Source organism: Aquarana catesbeiana, linkage group LG12 (assembly GCF_042186555.1).
Source record: "Aquarana catesbeiana isolate 2022-GZ linkage group LG12, ASM4218655v1, whole genome shotgun sequence".
Classification (NCBI taxonomy): domain Eukaryota; kingdom Metazoa; phylum Chordata; class Amphibia; order Anura; family Ranidae; genus Aquarana; species Aquarana catesbeiana.
Genome location: NC_133335.1, coordinates 146,267,616 through 146,282,116, shown reverse-complemented (window position 1 = coordinate 146,282,116; position 14,501 = coordinate 146,267,616). Strand labels below are relative to the sequence as shown.

General features: G+C 42.5%; 1 protein-coding gene across 1 annotated transcript in view; it reads left to right on the top strand.

Annotated features, from left to right (window-relative positions):
• CNTD1 (cyclin N-terminal domain containing 1) overlaps nt 1-14,501 on the top strand; it is a 147,198-nt gene that overhangs the window by 94,251 nt on the left and 38,446 nt on the right. Inside the window, exons 4-5 of the mRNA XM_073608383.1 lie at nt 5,403-5,571; nt 6,701-6,863. Of these exons, the coding sequence (XP_073464484.1) occupies nt 5,403-5,571; nt 6,701-6,863 (332 nt within the window). The remainder of the gene's footprint in view (nt 1-5,402; nt 5,572-6,700; nt 6,864-14,501) is intronic.

The following is a 14,501-nucleotide window of genomic DNA, read 5'->3' as shown; positions in this document are numbered from 1 at the left end:
GACACAGATGTCATCTGCTGTTTTCCGGATCTCTGGGACTTCTGGACCAGACTGCACTCCCTTGGATAAGGACTCCTCAGGCCACCAATTTTGCTTCAAAATAGTTGATGTGTGCCCTGGGGGTCCAAGGCTTCACCCATTTCAGCTGTTTCTCCAGTGTTGCCTCCCTCTTTGTTTAGTTGTGAGCCCTTAATAAATGTTTTTTAATGAAAATTATACTTGCCTATGTGTGTTTTCATTCAAAAAGGACAGTTTGTTGGTGAGGATTCAGGTACATTTCTAAAGTACAATGTGAAATTAACAAGAGACAACAACACCAAACAATCTCCTACAGATTAAATAACATAAGATATCAATGGTGTTGTGGTAACTTGACACACAAAACACACACAAAAATATTCTGGAGTCCAAATAAAAATCCAATAAAACAAAGATCAGCCTTGAAAAAAATACAAACCAAAAATAACTAATCTGCCTTAAAACAAAAAAAAATCCTACACCAAAATAATGTTGTCAGATGTGACAAATCAAAATATATTAAGGGAATCCCGCTAAATAATAAAGAAAGAAGTTTGTGAGAAGTGTGTGTGAATATGAGCAGCAAAACTACTTAATTCTTCTCACATTATAAAGAAGAAGAGAGTGCGCTGTATTAAACCATTTTTTACATTGCACCGTGACGAAAGTGCTGTATCCATTGCGAACGCTAAGTTTACCAGACTGAGCTGTTCCGTCTCGGAATTTCTTCTGAGCATGCGTGGCACTTTGTGCGTCGGAACAGGCCACACAATGTCGGAATTGACGCGATCGGATTTTGTCGGAAAATTTTATAGCCTGCTCTCAAACTTTGTGTGTCGGAAAATCCGATGGAAAATGTCCGATGGAGCCCACACATGGTCGGAATTTCCGACAACACGCTCCGATCGGACATTTTCCATCGGAAAATCCGACCGCGTGTACGGGGCATAACAGTTACAAAAATAAGTGTAAAAAAAAAACACAAAAAAATACAAAATAAAAAAAACAAAAATAGTTGTCGTTTTATTGTTCTCTCTCTCTCTCTATTCTCTCTCTATTGTTCTGCTCTTTTTTACTGTATTCTATTCTGCAATGTTTTATTGTTATTATGTTTTATCATGTTTGCTTTTCAGGTATGTAATTTGTTTATACTTTACTGTTTACTGTGTTTTATTGTTAACCATTTTTTTGTTTTCAGGTACACCATTCAGCTGCAGCGTGGTTTTATTTATCTTGACAGCAACAGCGTTTGCTCCCTTGATACATAAAGGCGATTTCACCACCACAGTTAAAAAAAAAGAGCATATATGCCGAAGTATGGGGGCAGCAGGGATGGAGGAGCGATTTGCTCCTAACTTTTGCGGACGGATGACCCCATGCATCGGCATATATATATTTTAGGCACAGATTGCGTTAAAAAATGTTTTATTTTTTACTATGTGTATTTGCATTGCAGGTATCGTATGTCTTACTGTTATACTGTAATTTTACTTTGTTTTATTGTTAACCATCATTTGCTTAGCAGGTACGCCATTCAGTTGCAGCGCAGATTTATTTATCTTGACAGCAACAGCGTTTGCTCCCATGATACATAAAGCCGTGACTCCAGCGATGTCGGAGGTGATTTCATCACCGCAGTAAAAAAAAAAGAGAATGTTTGCCGAAGCATGGGGGCAGCAGGGGGGGAGGAGCAATTTGCTACCAACTTTTGGGGCGGATACCCCCATGCTTCGACCTATATTTTTTAGGCCATTCAGCTGCAGCACTGATTTATTTATCTTGACAGCGCTTCGCTCCCATGATACATAAATCTGTCACTCCAGCGCTGTAGGAGGTGATTTCACCATCACAGTTAAAAACAAAATGGTGCGACCCCTAATAGACCCCATTTTTTTCAAAAAAGAGTACCAGTCACTACCTATTGCTGTCATACGGGATATTTACATTCCCTGAAATAACAATAAAAATGATAAAAAAAAAAAAAAAAAATGAAAGGAACAGTTTAAAAATAAGATGAAAAAGCAAAAAAAAAAAATTTAAAAAAAGAAAAAAAGCACCCCTGTCCTCCCCTTCGCAAAGGCGAACGCAAGCGTCGGTCTGGCATCAAATGTAAACAGCAATTGCACCATGCATGTGAGGTATCCCCGCAAAGGTCAGATCAAGGGCAGTAATTTTAGCAGTAGATCTCCTCTGTAAATCTAAAGTGGTAACCTGTAAAGGCTTTTAAAGGCTTTTAAAAATGTATGCAATTTGTCGCCACTGCACGTTTGTGCGCAATTTTAAAGCATGTCATGTTTGGTATCCATGTACTCGGCCTAAGATCATCTCTTTTATTACATCAAACATTTGGGCAATATAGTGTGTTTTAGTGCATTAAAATTTAAAAAAGTGTGTTTTTTCCAAAAAAATGCATTTGAAAAATCGCTGCACAAATACTGTGTGAAAAAAAAAAATTAAACGCCCACCATTTTAATCTGTAGGGCCTTTGCTTTAAAAAATATATAATGTTTGGGGGTTCAAAGTAATTTTCTTGCAAAAAAAAAAATATTTTTTCAACAAAAAGTGTCAGAAAGTGGTTAGAAGAGTGGGTGATGTGTGATATAAGCTTCTAAATGTTGTGCATAAAATGCCAGGACAGTTCAGACCCCCCCAAAAGACCAATTTTGGGCAGTAGACACCCCAAGCTATTTGCTGAGAGGCATGTCGAGTCCATGGAATATTTTATATTTTGACACAAGTTGCGGGAAAAAGACAAATTTTTTTTTTTTTTTTTTGCACAAATTTGTCACTAAATTATATATTGCTCAAACATGCCATGGGCATATGTGAAATTACACCCCAAAATACATTCAGTTGCTTCTCTTGAGTACGGGGATACCACATGTGTGAGACTTTTTGGGAGCCTAGCCGCGTACGGGACCCCGAAAACCAAGCACCGCCTTCAGGCTTTCTAAAGGTGTAAATTTTTGATTTCACTCCTCACTGCCTATCACAGTTTCGGAGTCCATGGAATGCCCAAATGGCACAACCCCCCCCCCCCCCAAATGACCCCATTTTGGAAAGTAGACACCCCAAGCTATTTGCTGAGAGGTATGGTGAGTATTTTGCAGACCTCGCTTTTTGTTGCAAAGTTTTGAAAATTGAAAAGAGAAAAAAAAATACATTTTTCTTTTCTTTCTTCATTTTCAAAAACAAATGATAACTTCAAAATACTCACCATGCCTCTCAGCTAATAGCTTTGGGTGTCTACTTTCCAAAATGGGGTAATTTGGGGTGGGGGTGGGGGGGTTGTGCTATCTTGGCATTTTATGGCCTTCGAAACTGTGATAGGTAGTGAGGAGTGAAATCAAAAATTTACGCCCTTAGAAATCCTAAAGGCGGTGATTGGTTTTTGCATCCCCGTACGCAGCTAGGCTCCCAAAAAGTCCCACATATTGGTATCCCCGTACTCAGGAGAAGCAGCAGAATGTATTTTGGGGTGTAATTCCACATATGCCCATGGCATGTGTGAGCAATATATCATTTAGTGACAACTTTATACAAAAAAAAAAAAAGTTTGTAATTTTCCCGCAACTTGTGACAAAGTATAAAATATTCCATGGACTATTTGCCTTAATTGATGAAGAAATTTGCAAAAAATAAAAATGGCAGAAGTGATCAAATACCACCAAAAGAAAGCTCTATTTGTGGGAAAAAAAGACATCAATTTTATTTGGGTACAGCGTTGCACGGCCGCGCAATTGTCAGTCAAAGCGACACAGTGCTGTGTTGCAAAAAATGGCCTGGTCAGGAAGTGGGTAAATCCCTCCGGGGCTGAAGTGGTTAAAGCTAAATTCAATGTCTCATGATTGTTTAGCCTAGGCAGGGGTTCTTAACCTGGGGTCTGGGGTCCTGCCCGCTCAGGCTTTCTTTCACCTGCCAATCCCCGCTGACTGGTCCGTCTACTCTTTAACCCGCACACCCGCCCTCCTGCACGCTCACTCATCTGCTGGTTGGCCTGCCAATCATGAATTTCTCGGAGGGGCAATTGCCCCCCCCCCCCCCCCCCCGATCCGCCCCTGCTCTCGCTAAGCATCTCTTGACTCATTGTTGGCCCATGTTTACCATTTAAATTTGTATCATCATTCTCTGCACAACTTCTTCTTGTGCCGCTCCATAACAGGAAGTGCTAATTCTCATTTTCTAGTAGTGGTGGTCGTAGTAGTAGTAGTAGATTTGAGCAGAGTTTAAATTGTTTTGTTTAATTTGCACAAGATGATTGTATTTCATTTTTGTAATGACCATTACTTTTTGCATGAAAATGGAGTGAGTTTTTTGTTCACAAAGATCGTTTACTTTATTCAAACTTTGTGTATGTCATTTATGTATGAGGCAATGAAATTTCAATCAAGTACATATATTCATTGCAAGCAAAGTTGTTTTTTTGCGAATTATTCTGGGGAGAGGTTCCATAGCTTTTATCAGGTTCTTAAAGTGGTTGATGACTCAAAAGTTAATAACCACTTGGTCTAGGGGATTTAACAAAGAGGAACATCTACCTGGTTCCCCACTCTCCCGACTCCAGCTCTGTTATGTGGGCAGGCCCTTAACGTCCTCATGCTGTTCCTGCACTGTACATAATGAAATGCTGTCTTGTGGCTTACTGTTATATACAGTCCCATTTACTGTTGCTAAACCCCACCCCTGCCATCCATCTTTCAAGTATCAGAAACGTAACTTTCCACTAAAACTCTGGAATTTGATATTTGAAGACGAAAACTGGTCTTAGCACCTGGCAGAGGCAGGGTCAGTCTAGGCAGTAGTAGAATCTTTATATGTAGCCTTAGCTTAGCTAAGGAGGCACCACAGGGACACAGAGGTTACTTTGGAGACCAAATAGATACTTACACAGCTTTCACACCCAGCCGCCCATAGCGTCGGCGGTAAAACGCTGCTGCGTTTTACCGTCGGATTTGCGGCACATTTCGGCCGATAGCGGGGCACTTTTACCCCCGCTAACTGCCCAGAAGGGGTTAATACCACCCACAATGCACCGCAATAGCGGCGTTTTACCAGCGGTATTGCAGCGCTGCCCCATTGATTTCAATGGGGAGCAGCGGTGGAGGAGCGGCGATTTCACCGCTCCAAAGAAGCTGCTGGCAGGACTTTTCCTGACACCCTGCCAGCACACCGCTCCAGTGTGAAAGCCCGTAGGAGACAATGGAGCAGCTGTTTGAGGGCGGATTGCAGGCGCTATTTTTAAAGCTATATCGCCTGCAAAAAGCCCTCAGTGTGAAAGGGATCTTAGAGTACAATAAGGTGCTTGCACTTAAGCCCAGTCAGGTTTATGTTAAAGTGTCAAGTAGACTGACACATAGAATGACATTGACTTGTGCTTATTTCAGGTTCATGATCCTATACGTAAAGCAGCTGTATAAATCCAGTACAGAAAATAGGAATCTGATGGAAATCACAGAGGCATGGGCATCAGCAAAAGCCAGTCTGTGCAAAAGGTTCATCCTCTACCTGGTGTCTTGTATTCAGATTACTAGCAAGTTGAATTTCCACTATCATGTAAGAGTTTTAAATTTCACACAAGACCTGTATTTAATGTGCTTATATTATACACAGGAATGATCATAAAGACAACCACAGACAGCTTGATGTTCTCTGCAGGCAGAACGAGAGAAAATCAATCAATATCCCCATCTACACTAATGCCATGTACACATGACCGGATTTTTCGACAGCAAAGGTCCAACGGAACGAATCCGCCGGACAATTCGATCGTGTGTGGGCTTCATCGGACCTTTGCTGTTGAAAAATCAGACGGACTTTAGAAATAGAACATGTTTCAAATCTTTCCGACGGACTCGAGTCTGGTTGAAAAATACGTTCGTCGGTATGCTAGTCCAACGGACAAACGGCGCAAGGGCAGCTATTGGCTACTGGCTATGAACTTCCTTATTCTAGTCCGGTCGTACGTGATCATGTTCGAATCAGTCGGACTTTGCTGTGATCGTATGTAGGCAAGTCCGTTTTGTCGGCACTCCGTCGAAAGACCATCGAAAAGTCCTTCGGAGTTCAGTCTGTCGAAAATCCGGTCGTGTGTACACGGCATAACAATGTGGATCAAGCTGCCTGAATTGCCCAACAGTACCTGCATCTGAGAGGATGTAGTCACTGTTCAGCTACTATTTTAATTTTCTGCCAGGGCTGGTTAATTTTTAATTGACTTTTTTCGAGTCAGGTGGTTGTTCAGAAGGCCACCAATGGCTCAAATTCATCGAAAAGTCCTTCGGAGTTCAGTCTGTCGAAAATCCGGTCGTGTGTACACGGCATAACAATGTGGATCAAGCTGCCTGAATTGCCCAACAGTACCTGCATCTGAGAGGATGTAGTCACTGTTCAGCTACTATTTTAATTTTCTGCCAGGGCTGGTTAATTTTTAATTGACTTTTTTCGAGTCAGGTGGTTGTTCAGAAGGCCACCAATGGCTCAAATTCAGCAGGAATTGTTTCTTTACTACTAGGCTTGTATGTAAAAAGTGTTCTGACATTTTACTTGCTGTATGCTTGTCCCGGGCCAGTGATTCTCCAACCAATAAAGGAACATCAGCCCCAAATTTTCTTTGTTGAAAGGCTTGGTGTAGGAAAAAAACATTGTTACACTTTAATCTCTTTGATATGTGTGTTTATTTCAGATTATCAATAGCAATGCAGTCATCCAGTTTCTGAGATCTGCAGGGTACTCTTATACAAAGAAAGATTTACTGCAGTCTGAAATGACAGTGTTAAAAACTCTAGACTTCCATATCAACATCCAATCTCCTTTCACATTTGTAGAGATGCTATTAGAAGTTTTAGGTAAGTTATATCACATTTCCTATATGTTGAAATTTACGCTAAATGCTTGGCATGTACCAACAATTCAATCCAAAAAACTTTAGGCATTATATATGACATTCAGTGCATTACGTTTTTTATTCCCCAAACATATTCTCTTCTAACCTTTGGTACATGTGTATGGCTAGGTTCACACCTATGCAATTTTAGTGCGTTTTGCAGTTTGCAGAAACGCATTAGAGTCACGTTTACATCTATGCATTTTCAGCCTCTGTGTTTTTCGAAAGGGTAAGGGATTTTTTTTTCCTGCAGCAGATTGCATTTTGTGTGTAATATATTACAATGGACCCGCACCAAAAGCGCAAGTGTTGCACTTTTGATGCGTTTTTACATGCATTTTGCGTTTTGCATTTTTCTCTCAACAAACTGTGAATAGCCGGTTGTTAAAGCAGAGTTCCACTGGTTTTTGAGTTTATTAACCACTTGGCAATGGGGCACTTAAACCCCCCTCCCTAACCAGACCACTTTTCAGTTTTCGGTGCTCTCACACTTTGAATGACAATTACTCGGGCATGCAACACTGTACCCATATGAAATTTTTGTCCTTTTTTTCACACAAATAGTGCTTTCTTTTGGTGGCATTTAATCACCGCTGGGTTTTTATTTTTTGTGCTATAAATGAAAAAAACAAAATCTCTGTTAAAAAAAATACATTTTTCTTTGTTTCTGTTATAAAATTTTGCAAATTAAGAATTTTTCTTCATAAATTTTGGCCAAATTTTATACGGCTACATATCTTTGGTAAAAAATAACCTAAATCGGTGTATATTATTTGGTCTTTGTGAAAGTTATAGAGTCCACAAGCTATGGTGCAAATCACTGAAAATTGATCACACCTGATGTACTCACGACCTATCTCATTTCTTGAGACCCTAACAAGCCAGGACAGAAAAAATACCCCACAAATCACCCCTTTTTGGAAAGTAGACATTTCAAGGTATTTAGAAAGAGGCATGGTGAGTTTTTTGAAGATGTAATTTTTTCCCACAATTCTTTGCAAAATCAAGATTTTTTTTTACTTTTTTTTTTTTTTTTTACAAAAGTGTCATATTATCAGGTTATTTCTCACACACAGCATATGCATACCACAAATTACACCCCAAAAATACATTCTACTACTCCTCCTGAGTATGGCAATACCATATGTATGAGACTTTTACACACCGTGGCCACATACAGAGGCCCAACATGCAGGAGCACCATCAGGCGTTCTAGGAGCATAAACTACACATCTAATTTCTTGACTACCTCTTATGCCCCGTACACACAATCGGACATTGATCGGACATTACAACAGCAAAATCCATGGATTTTTTCCGACGGATGTTGGCTCAAACTTGTTTTGCGTATACACGGTCGCACAAAGTTGTCGGAATTTCCGATCGTCAAGAACGCGGTGACGTACACCACGTACGACGAGACTAGAAAAGGCCAGTTCAGAACCAAGCACGGCACCCTTTGGGCTCCTTTTGCTAATCTCGTGTTAGTAAAAGTTTGGTGAGAGACGATTCACGCTTTTTCAGACTCGTGGTTTTCAGATCATTTTCTGCTGTTCAGTTTGTGCTTGTGGGTTTGTATCTGCTCTTCAGTGTGTGCAGCGAGTACCATTGACTCTTGTCATTGTGTTCTTGTTCGTTCGTTACTGTTTTTCAGGTCGTTCTTCACAGGCCTTGCTGTTCTTCAGTGCGTTCTGTTACTTCGTTCTGAGCAGCCGACCGTTCTCTAGCCATGTTGCATATACGTACTCCTCGTAGAGTTCGTGCTGTGCGGGGGCTTGGTGTTGTGGTCCTGACCTTGACACAAGTCCAGTCCATGAACAGGGTGGGGAGGAGTTCATGGACCAAGAATTGGTTGCTTCAGCGTGACCAGTTCTGTCACATGCCTTTGCTCCGTGAGATCCGTGAGAATAATCCTGATGATTTCAGGAACTTTCTCTGGATGACGGACCCCGTATTTCACCGTTTGTTGGCTTTGCTGACCCCTTATATTAGCAGGCAGGATACCTGCATGAGACAAGCCATCACTCCGGAGCAGAGGTTAGTCGCCACCCTGCGGTACTTGGCGACGGGGAGAAGCCTGCAGGACTTGAAGTTCTCGACAGGCATCTCCCCCCAGGCTTTGGGAATCATTATCCCAGAGACCTGTTCTGCCATCATCCAGGTCCTGCAGAAGGAGTATATTAAGGTAAGATTTATATTGTATTTCTTTCCTCATTCCCTAATTACCATTATTGGAGTATGCTGTGAATGTCCCCTTTGTCCTCATGCATGCTGGATTGTTATGTAATTTTTTTTTGTCCTTCATACATATTTGCCTTCACTAACCTCCCCAGCATGGTCTCCTGGCCCTATATTCACCTCGTGTAGTCACTTAACAATGTATTTTATCAGCTCCACAGTAGTGCTTTACCCCAAACACCCCCTAAATTTTTTTTAAATGTGATTTGTGCTTTAAATTCAGGCAGAGTGCCAGAGGCTTTTTTTGGGGGGGGTCCCCAAATCATTGGGAACCCTCCCTCCCCCCAACTGCTAAGTCAGCTGATAACAATTCTCTATCTATCCTCAATCATCTATCTGCTGACTTTGCCAAACCCATACACACTATAGCCATCTCTTTTGTGGTCAGATTTATGGATGAATTCCCCAAAGCATGTAGTGCAAGGGCCTGCCTGTATACTTTCAAATGGTACTGTTTAAAGTTTTTGTATCCTATTATTATCTTGATAGGTAATAGCAGAATGTCTAAATGTGCTAAAATGTGTACAATGTGTATTTATATCTTTGTATTATGACACTTCTTACCTGTCCAGTGGGCTGCCAATAGTGTAACTAAGGAGGGGCTGGCCAAAGTAATACCCATTATTTAGGCATTCATCTCTCAATGAAGTGGAGAGGGTTACCTGTCCAAGAGCTCCCCCCCCCCCAAAATGTTAGAAATGGCCCATGGGGGGGGGGGGATCTGATAGGTGTACCTTATACTTTGGTCTTTAAAAACTCCCTCAAATAAATGTTATCTTGATGTTGGCCAAGAATGTTTGTGTCCAATCTGCTTTCCCTGTTTATGTGCAAAATTAATTTGTTTTTCTTGTTTGACTCCACAGTTTCCTTCCATGCCACAGGAATGGCAGACTGTGGCCTCCCACTTTGCCCAGCGGTGGGACTTTCCTAACTGCGGAGGGGCAATTGATGGGAAACACGTCCACATCGTCCCACCACCCAACTCGGGGTCATACTATTTCAACTATAAGGGGTTCAATAGTATTGTGATGTTGGCGGTGGTGTCGGCTACTTACGAGTTCCTGTATCTGGACGTGGGGAAGAATGGCCGGATGTCCGATGGTGGAGTCATCGCCCAGACGGAGTTCTACAGGCGTCTCCAGAATGGCAGCTTGGACTTGCCACCTCCAGAAGACAATGTGGAAGGACTCCCATTTGTCTTCGTTGCGGATGAAGCGTTTGCGCTGGGGGACCATCTTATGTGGCCATTCCCAATGAGGACCCTCACCCTGGACCAGAGGGTTTTTAATTACCGGCTGGCCAGAGCCAGAAGAGTGGTGGAGAACACGTTTGGAATCATGGCCAGCCGGTTCCGCCTATTTCTTACACCCATACACATGGCGGATTACAAACTGAATCATATCATCCTGGCGTGCTGTGTTCTACACAACTTTTTATGGCAACATTCTGCCAACTATCCTGGCTCAGTTGGGCCTGAGGCTGGAATTCAAAATGAACCAACCCTGACGGTGCTTGAAAGTGGCCGTCCTGGCTTGCCCCCCCTGAGTGCCCGTGATGTCCGTCTAAGATACCTTGAATACTTTGCGGGTAGGGGGGCTATCAATATGCCAGACAATGTCTGAAAACTTTTTCAAATAAAAAAAAACGTAACTGCTAAAATCTTTGGTGACATTTACTGCTTGTGTTTCTTTTAGCTGACCCTGACAGAAATGTGGTGAGTCCTGAAAATGGCGTGATTGTGTAACATTACAAAGCACTGTTGGGTGTTATTTACTGAAGGCAAAGACACTTTGCACTACAAGTGCATTGAAACTGCACTTGTAGTGCAAAGTGGATTTGCCCTTTGTCCCATTGTCACAGAAAACACCAATTAGAGCACAACAAAAGTTTTGGAGCGTTGAAACAATAATCCACACATTCTTGATTAACAATCTTTTTAATACCAGCACAATCATATGTGCATTTAGAAAAGGTTTTTAAAACAAACCAACATGTTTGTTGTATGACAATTTTTGGGGTCACATTAGAAAAAGTAGAAATGTCCATTTAAGATAAAACAAGCATGTTTAAAACCAACAAGAAAGACACAAATCTTGAACTTACAAAGTTCACATTTGGTAGAACTTGAAGGCAATATCAGACATGAGTATTTATAAACTGTGTTTGATATTGCGTTCAGATGGGGTGAAGTCACCCCTAGAAAAGCCAAATTTTGAAGATGCACACCAATTGCTGAATGTCAACATATGCTAGCTGCCATCACGGGGGATCAAAGGACGTGTTTTGTGGGTGCAACCCCTTCCTCACAGCTACTTTATTATTGAGGAAGGGGTTGCACCCCCAAAACGCATCCATTTATCTCCCGTGATGGCAGATAGCACATGTTGACACACTGTGTGCCTCTTCAAAATTTGGCTTTTCGCAAATATGTCCAAAAATGGTAAAAAATTTTAGCTCACAAAAAGTGCCAAAAAAAGATGGATTTAGAGGGGTTTTATACTCTCCCTAAAACATCAATGATGTTCTTCATTTTTTGTTGAACATCTTTGATGTTTTTCAGGATGTTTTCCAAGTCTCTATTACACCCTATGATCTCCCCAATCAGGATCTGTGCACTTTCCGAGGTGAAATGCCCTGGATCCACAACATCACGATCGCCTAAAAAAAATAGAAACAAAAAAACACCATGTATTATAAATATGCTGGCATCCACACTCACCTGATGTGGTGCCAATTACCACCACGTCTTCCTCCTCCTGCTCTGCTTGGCTTGGGTGGATTTCCCCTTCTTCCAGAGGTGGGGGGGTCTGTGGTCTCCTCGGATGAGGGGTGTCCTCCAAGTCTTTTATCACCTATGTAAAAAAAAATAGGTATACTTAACACACAGATATTTGATGGCAGAAATAGGAATATGAAACATTGCTTGGAAGTGGGGTACAATTGTCTATTTTGGCAGAGTTCCAAGATGTAGAATTTTTATTGTCCTTTGTCAAGCTTCAATACTTTACCTGTTTAGCACAGGCTTCACAGATGGAGACAACCCTATAGTATACACTGGAGCACCTGTGTGGGACCCCCTAATAAAAAATGTGTTCTTGTGTCCCACACTAGTGCTCCAGCGTCCAGATGTGAAACTGCAGCTGAGTGTCCTCTCCTTACACAGAATCTAGTTTGCATTTCATTCTAGTTACAAACCCATCTACGCAACCAAATTATTTGCAGACAAGTAGGCCATAAAAAATGTGGGCAAATGCATATGGCCAAAACAATGGTGTTTTCTAGGCCGAACGAACAATGTTTTATATGAACGAATAATGTGCCCATGAACATGAAAGTTGCCATTTTAAACTGGATAACAGTTCAGAAAAGCACATGGAGCAGCACGAACGTAATAAACATAAAGAATAGGAACACAGCACAACTGCTTACTTTTTTGCAGCACTCTCCGAAACTTTCTGTACTGCTCGTGCTCTCTTAATTTTAGGTCCGACCACCGTTTCCTGAGCTGATCTTTCGATCGTCATACCCCGAAATTCCGGTGCAGACTCTTGACCACTTTTGCCATGATCTTGGCCTTTCGGACATTGGGGTTGGGGTAAGGTCCATACTTCCCGTCATAGTCAGCCTTCTTCAGGATACCACCATCTCCAACATCTCCCCTATGGACATATTTGAGGCCTTAAATCGTCTCCTTCTGGATCTGGACGTTTCAGGCTCCGGGCTTTCCTCCCCCTCCTCCTCGTTGCTGTAATTATCTGACAACTGCTGTGTCTCCGCCATGTGCTCTTCCCCCACTGCGCCGAACGAGAAGGGGCGGGGAATAGAATAGAAAGAACGTCAGGGGTGGGCAGAGTTTCATGCATGCGCAGTGTGTATAAAGCGTAACACGCGTGCGTAGTACGTACGATCTGTGAGCGGAGGAAGGAGTATCAGAGGCGCCGATCGTGATAACGAAGGTAAGATCTAAACTTGGGCCTATACTGCTTCTATATTGAGGCCTATATTGTAACAAGATTATGAGAGTTTTGCCTGACATTAGGGTCTGTCTTGTGTTGTGTCTTGCAGAGAAAATGGATGGCTTCAATGACCACAACTTCCTCCCCCTGTTAATAGACACGTACAGGGAGCTGCCCTGTCTGTGGCAGGTGAAACATCCACATTATAATCATAAACAAAAGAGGCAGACAGCGCTGGAGAAACTGCTGGAGTTGGTGAAGACGGTGGTCCCCACAGCAACCATCCCTTATTTAAAAGCCAAAATTGGTGGCCTGAGGAGCACTTATCTAAGGGAGCGCAAGAAGGTCACAGATTCCCAGAGATCCGGAGCTGCAGCAGATGACGTTTATGTCCCCAGGCTGTGGTACTATGGGAGACTTCGTTTTCTGTCAGACCAGACTGGAGTCAGGGAATCCCTCTCAACCCTTCCTTCCACTCTTCCTTCCACCCCAGCTGAGGCTTCCAATGTCCAACCTGGGACTTCCAGCCAGGAAGAAGTGGAGGAGCCCAGCTTGAGCCAGGTATAGCATTCTTCTACAGATTTCTGGTCAATAAAGAAATGATCTTTACTAGTTGTTATTATTGATCACTAATTGCTGATTTAATAAAGGCGTTTACATATCAATAGACAGTAGTGTGCAAAAATAATTGTGACAAGAATTTAAAATGCTGGGCTCAGAAGGATAGTCTTTTATATTTGTTAACATTCAATTTGCAACAGTCATGATATGAAAATTGTGTGTGATTGATGAAGTAAAAACTAAAACTATGTCCCTTTTTCATACACAGGAAGACCTCAGCCAGGACGAGGCTCTGGAATGTGGCACACAGGAGGAGGCTGTGGAATGTGGCAGCCAGGAGGAGGCGGGGGTTAGTGGCAGCCAGGAGGAGGCGGGGCTAAGTGGCAGCCAGGAGAAGCCTGGGACCAGTAGGAGCCTGACCGAATCGCAGGCTCCTCCCCTCCGCCTTCCAAACAAAAGACCCAGGAAGGGGAGTCACGTGCAGGATTCAACACTCAGGCTCATTCAGGAGGCTTCTGCGTTCCTCAGAGCCACCCCCACTCCTGAAGAGGCCTTTGCCTGGATGGCTACCACCAAACTGCAGGGCATGCAGGAGGGCCAACGCCAGCTGTGTGAGGACCTTCTTTATAAAGTTTTAACTAAGGGGGTGAGGGGCGAAATCACACCCAATACCCACGTGATTGAGTTGGAACATCCTCCTCCTCCTCCTGCCACAACTACACCACCACAGCCACAACGTGGAAGGAAGCATGGAAGGAAGACCAGAGAGTGATGACCCTGGGTTCAGTCTGGTCTGACAAAAGATGCAGGCTCTTGTATGACCACAGCCTGGGGACACAGATGTC